At 32.2% G+C, this 6,184-nt stretch overlaps 1 protein-coding gene across 3 annotated transcripts in view; it reads right to left on the minus strand.

The window, feature by feature from the left end:
- The window catches only part of LOC107625031 (serine/threonine-protein kinase 19), a 6,185-nt gene continuing 633 nt past the window's right edge, over positions 633-6,184 (minus strand). Inside the window, exons 2-11 of one of the 3 annotated variants that reach the window (XM_021115613.1) lie at positions 5,663-5,776; positions 5,510-5,583; positions 4,425-4,505; positions 4,229-4,321; positions 3,861-3,980; positions 3,497-3,568; positions 2,533-2,610; positions 1,270-1,502; positions 1,106-1,235; positions 633-954 (exon numbers count right to left, since the gene is read on the minus strand). In XM_021115613.1, the coding sequence (XP_020971272.1) occupies positions 1,311-1,502; positions 2,533-2,610; positions 3,497-3,568; positions 3,861-3,980; positions 4,229-4,321; positions 4,425-4,505; positions 5,510-5,583; positions 5,663-5,753 (801 nt within the window). In that variant the 5' untranslated portion in view covers positions 5,754-5,776 and the 3' untranslated portion in view covers positions 633-954; positions 1,106-1,235; positions 1,270-1,310. Of the gene's footprint in view, positions 955-1,105; positions 1,503-2,532; positions 2,611-3,496; positions 3,569-3,860; positions 3,981-4,228; positions 4,322-4,424; positions 4,506-5,509; positions 5,584-5,662; positions 5,777-6,184 lie in introns of all 3 variants that reach the window. The other 2 variants (XM_016327558.2, XM_021115614.1) reach the window with 2 other exon arrangements.

Genomic DNA, 6,184 nt, shown 5'->3' on the forward strand with positions numbered 1-6,184 from the left:
ATATTAACCCAGCTCAAATCTCTCGAAAACAACTTCTTTTCCATTCCATTTTGAAAAAAGAAAAAAAAAAAACATAAAGATGGACATAGCCACAATATACACTAATCAAAGTTAAGAATTAAGTATTGTTTTGATCCTCAAAGATGTGAAAGTTCACTTCATTAAAAAAAGTATTATCCAACAGTCCAACACCATACACTAGAAGATCCCGTCGCGAATCGGAGCTCCATTCAAGGGTCTGTCGCTGGCCAATAAGTTGCTGCATGCACAAGGCAGGATTCGAACCTCCGACACTTGCTTAAGCGGACGAGTAAGCTGACCACTCGACCAACCCAAGTTGGTTCCGCAATGATTAATTAGGAATATGTTTACCCAAATATCCTATATTTATCAACTATGATTTGTTATATAATTGTTATATTAATATTTCATTTTTTTAAATTGAAAAAGATAAGTGAGAAAACCTAAACCATATGACCGGAATGTAAACGGCTCGATCTCTGTCCGAGTGAGCTTATCAGATTTAACTTTAAGCCCTAACCCTAGACTTTATGGGTAAAGTTCGTACAAAACTTAGCCCACTTCTGTTAAACTAATTCCCTTTGTGTCATTAATTGTGCTGAGAATTGTATGCAAAAAATAAAATTGGAAATCTTGTAATAAATATTTAGTGGTAAGTAGTAAGAGTGACAAATAAAATGAACTAGAAGTTTTGCTCCAAGTAACAATTTAAAACTAGAGAACTTGGGTAATGATTGTTTGGTCATGGGACTTTCTCATATCAGATATCACTTTTAAGTTAACCAACTATAATTTGAATTGAATATTTAGAAAACTGGTCGTGGGTACTCAGAGATTCATACAAAATAAATAACTGTCATACCAATAAGAATCGAAGTAGCAGCCCTGATAGCACACAGCCAGGTCAGATAGTTCATAATTGATTCCGGTAACCTGAAAATCACATGAACTTACATGAACATAAGTACTTTAGTTAATCATTACTGTTCACATTCACACCATTTTTAAAGGGGGGTAATGAAAATGCTGGTTAAATAATTTGCCCCATGCAAAGACAATTGGAAATTAAAAAAGATTTGCTTACATAGGTAATCAAGTGGTCCATTTTGAGTCTGGTCTCTTGATCAACAAGGATAAATGTGGCTATCATTTTTATCCAAGTTGTACCAATTATATCTAAATCCAAAGCATAGATAACTGAACCTCTTCTTGAAAATAAGAGTTAACAGGAGCAATTGATCAAATGAATTCATTTGATGGATCAAAGCACATCTAGGACTCTCTGAATCTCAATCTTTTGAGACTCGAATGATTAAACCAGTTGGTGTATGGTCAGTTCTGAGATGTCCGGAACCAATCAAGTCACGAAGATGAAATCTCATATCAAGTGGAGACATTCGAAGACGCTTCTTCTCCAAGGTGGCTAACATCATCTCCTTATATCTACGACGACTGAGAAGTGAAATAAGTTCATTTCTACCCTGAACAACAAAGTGAGAACAACTTTAATGTGATCTCAAAACTATTTCCTCATGATCTTCAAAAATAATTCTGCATAACTATCATTCTGGTAAAGAGTACAAATCTGAAATACCATCAAATCCATGTAACTACTAAATCACATCCCAACCAAGAGACTAAATTCAATATTTTCCTATGTTGTAATTTATGCTTACTAAAGTACCTGATGCAAATTGTATTTTGAGAATTCAGATTGAAATTTGCAAAATTCTAAATGGAGTTAAAATGGATAAAAGAGGTTAAAGATTTACTTAGTAGAGTAGAGATGAGAGTTATGATAAAATATACAATAGGCCTTCTAGCAGGAGTGAGTCCAGAAATATCAGGTTACCTTTTCTGGTTTTATTAGTAGAATTTTTTTTCCTTAATTTTACGTTACTTTTTTTATCAGATAAAAGAATGCAATTTTTTTTTTTTTTTACCAAAGATAGGGAGACTCGAACCCGCGACCTCTTAGGTGAGTATGGGAAGACTATGTCATTTGAGCTATAACTCATTGGTGCAATTTTCTTCTATTTATTAACAAGAAAATATAATGTCATATAATTTTAAGGAATTAACAAGTTCCACATATTAACATAACTAAATATATGACATATTGTGTTAAGACAAATATAAGTTTGGAAAATAAATTAAATAAAATTAACATAAATAAATTGAAACAAACTCAATAAAAATAAGTACTTTTTAGGGAATTTATATCCTTCCCTTTGTTTCACTCTCCTTGGTCGGTCACTTAGAGAAGTCAGTTAAATATAGGGAGTGGAGGGGATTAGTTAGTCAGTAATTGAGATTTCAGAATTAGAAAGGGTCTCAAACTAATTCCTAGACAAAACCCCGATTGTTTACATGTTCAAATATTTAAAACGTAGTTGAAGTCACCTTAAAGTACAATAAACATATTATGCAATTTAACTTGGAACATACAGAGATCAAACTATATCATGAGTATCTATACATAAAAATACAGTAAACATTAAATCTTCATACCTGAGCAAGACCCTTAAGAAGTGTGCCAACATTTGGGATTGCAAACCAATACATGTTTGGATCAATAAGCTGTCGAATCTGGAAAGCATGCAATAAAATTATACATAAATATTAAGACGAAAAAGGAATATAATCATACAGCATTGTAGTCGAAAATAGATATATGAAGGAGATAATCAACATAAAACTACACAAGTTTCCCACAGGAATCTTGTGTTGACAAGTATTCCTGGAACCTATAAAGTGAAGTTCCGTATATCCAACAATAGGAGGACGTGCAAAATTTGCTTAACCAAAGAAAAAGTTTGCTATATCTTGTTGCATCTTAAAGCATGAAATGATAGAGAAAGGTTACAACATTCTCATTGCAGACAATACTGCTTAACAGAAAACATAAAAAGTGCATTATTGAATGGTACAATTTTCTTAATATCCCTAATGAAACAAATTATTTATTTTGTACCAAAAGAAAGAGATAGAAAAGAAATGAATATGTGTAAAATTGGGCACCATTTGCATAGAAATAGAATACAAGATAAACAGCTGTATCATACTTCTCAGAAAACCAAGTAACATTTAGTCTTGTGATTGTTCTCAGCAAGCATTTTGGTATATTGAGAAGAGATAATAATTAAAAATACTATTAAAGTTTAATCACTAAAAGGAAGCAAAAGTTTCAAAATCCCTTATGACATTATGTAATCCATCAAAGAAAATTAGAAAACTGTCATGTATCATTGTCTTCGGACTTTCCCAATTTGTGAAGAAACTACAAAAAACTTTCCTCCCAAAAATATCTAATGTGGTTGCCCTCTTTGTTTAATCACTCACTCAAAGACTTCATACTCTATCTAGTATGTACAATTGTACAAACATAAATATAGTTATAACTACAGAAGGGTAACTACGGCCAACCAATGAATAAAAAAAGTAAACAGAGCTTTTATATTTCATGTTTACTCACAATGACACCGGCATTAATTAAAAGGGTGATGTGGCTGTCCTTCACCTTCCCCCCAAGTGACAAGAGTGAGCACTGCATCAAGAAGCACACTTCGCTAATTATAGAAATTGATTCAGTAAATTCCCTGAGATAACAAAGTACAAAGATTTTGAGCTGATAAATCAGAAAATATCATCTTTTATATTAGTATATCTGAATATAAATCTGTATGATGCACTTGACACTCCTATGTTTAGCATTCCGATTCTTCCAAAGTAAAGGCATTTGCCATATTATAAGGATTTGTTATAGAGTAGACAGTGTAATAAACAGAACTGGGAATTATTATATGGTATAAATAAGCTTATTAGTGAATCTCACTCACAAGCTCCTGATGTTCAATGCCAGTTTCCAGCTTCAAATCCAGAACATAATTTTTGAACCACCCAAAAACTTCATATTCCATTTCTTTCTTTCCTTCCATTCTTTTAAAAACTTGATCTATCTATGGATCAATAGTCAGAAAAGATAAATGGAACATTTCAGTGACAGTCCTTTCAGAAGCATAAATAGGTCAGCAGAAACAACTCATATTGTAGTGAACTACATTCTTAAATCAAAAAGGAAATAAACTAAGGCATCCAAGATGGGGACAATTCAGTAGCACTAAAACTAGAATGAACATTTTATACTATGGCCCAACACTGCATTCCTGAAAGTTGGAATCATAAATTCATAATAATACAAACTAACCTGCTTTATGTAGTCATCCAAAAACATTATAGCATAATCATCTTGTCCAGTATTTAATTTGAAAATACGCAGAACTTTGTCCCTCCTTAGAGACTGCACAATTGCACAAATAAGATATATCACCCAATTACCACGTATCCATCAAAGCTTTAATGTTTAGCAAATTAAAACACAAAGATTATGAAATTTATCAGACCTCCAATTCCCTGTCCACCTGCGTTCTGTCCTTTACACTGCTATACAACTGGGATTTTAATATAAAAGGCTGAACCGACACCTGAAAAATTCAAACGTCATTATTGACACTTTAAATCTATTACAATAAACACAACTAAAATTCACATGCTCTAAAAGTATCAGAAAGGATTGTGCTTACTCTGACTCACAATATGACCAACCTTCATTTAGGTATATGTTGTATTTTGCTATCAAATAAAAAGTGTATTCTTTTCTAAATACCTAATCTTCCTTTATTACAGAAATTAAAGATATACACTAGTACAACCACCTTAAATGCACTCAAGTAACATGCAATAATTCATCCAAGTCCAACCATATAATGTTATGTAGCACTCAATTACAACAATGTTACATGGCACTTGAGTAACAAAGGATTAAATTTTGATATCACCTTAAAAGCTTTTTCATATTATCATTCAATTATACATTGACATACCATTACAAGTGTTTGAATCCTATAATAACGACTTTAATGCTGTAAAAAAATACATGATTAATTCACGATGGAAACAATTATATCAAAATAAACCTCTTCTAGTAAATACTTGAACTAGTCCAACAAATCAAATATATACATGACATGAAGTAAGTTCGAATGCGATTTTGAGAATGTTATAAGATATCAATATCAATTTAGTTCCCCAATTTACACCTATCCTACCCATCACTTTGATACTTATAAGGATAGTTCATTTAATACTATAAAGATCCGACTCGATACAATAAATACCTAAAGGAGTAATTCACTATCCTGAGTATCTTTCAAACACTAATTTGAGTACTAACACTGCGTTTAGATCGAGAGACAAGGTGAGACAGGACACGCAGACTCTTCCTTCTATGTTTCAGATTCTAAGTGCTACAAGAAAATCTCTATGTATTTGTGTCTATGAGACACTAACCAAATGGACCCTAGCATAATCTAGTTTTATACTCAACACAAATAACTAACAGCTAGTTCATTATAAAACAGAGAGAGAGAGATGCTGAAGCTGAAATCAAAATCAAACTAGGAAGTGTTCGTAGAAGGAGGAACCAAACCTTATCAATGTCAGGGAACTGAGCTCGCATGATTTGAAGCGCGACGAGCGTATCGCTGAATGTGAGATCGTCCTCTGCAAAATATGCTCAAATTCACAAACAACCTAGAGAGAGAGAGAGAGAGAGAGGCGAAGAAGAAGAGAAGGTGCGTACGCAGTGACGAGGAGGTTGCAGCGTCGGCGGCGGAATCATCCATGCGGCGGCGTTTGGTGCCTTTGGAGGAAGATTCTGGAAGGTCATCCATGACTGCTGCCGCGTTTATTTCAACTACTTAGGGGGTGTTTGTGAAACACTGGAGAGAGAGGATAAAAGTGCGCTTCAGTGTTTTAAATGTTGTTCTTTGATATTTAGCAACTTTGATTTTGCGAGTCAAAAACTCGTTCATTAAAAACAAAAAATTATAACTTTTGTATTTATTCAATGCACGTTTAAGTTGTTGCTAATTATTATTGATTTTTTTATAATTTTTTTTAAATAAATATTAAAAATATTAAAACAATTATTCTAATTTTTGTGCACTGTTTACTATTTTAATTTTTTATAATATGTATTATTGTTTCTATTAGAAATGATAAATTAAATAAAAAGTTAATTATAAATAATAATAAAAATATAACTTATAAAAAATTAGAACCTAAAATAATAATAAAAATAAAATTATCAAGAATATTTAGA

The sequence above is a fragment of the Arachis ipaensis genome, chromosome B02 (genome assembly GCF_000816755.2).
Source record: "Arachis ipaensis cultivar K30076 chromosome B02, Araip1.1, whole genome shotgun sequence".
Taxonomy (NCBI): Eukaryota; Viridiplantae; Streptophyta; class Magnoliopsida; order Fabales; family Fabaceae; genus Arachis; species Arachis ipaensis.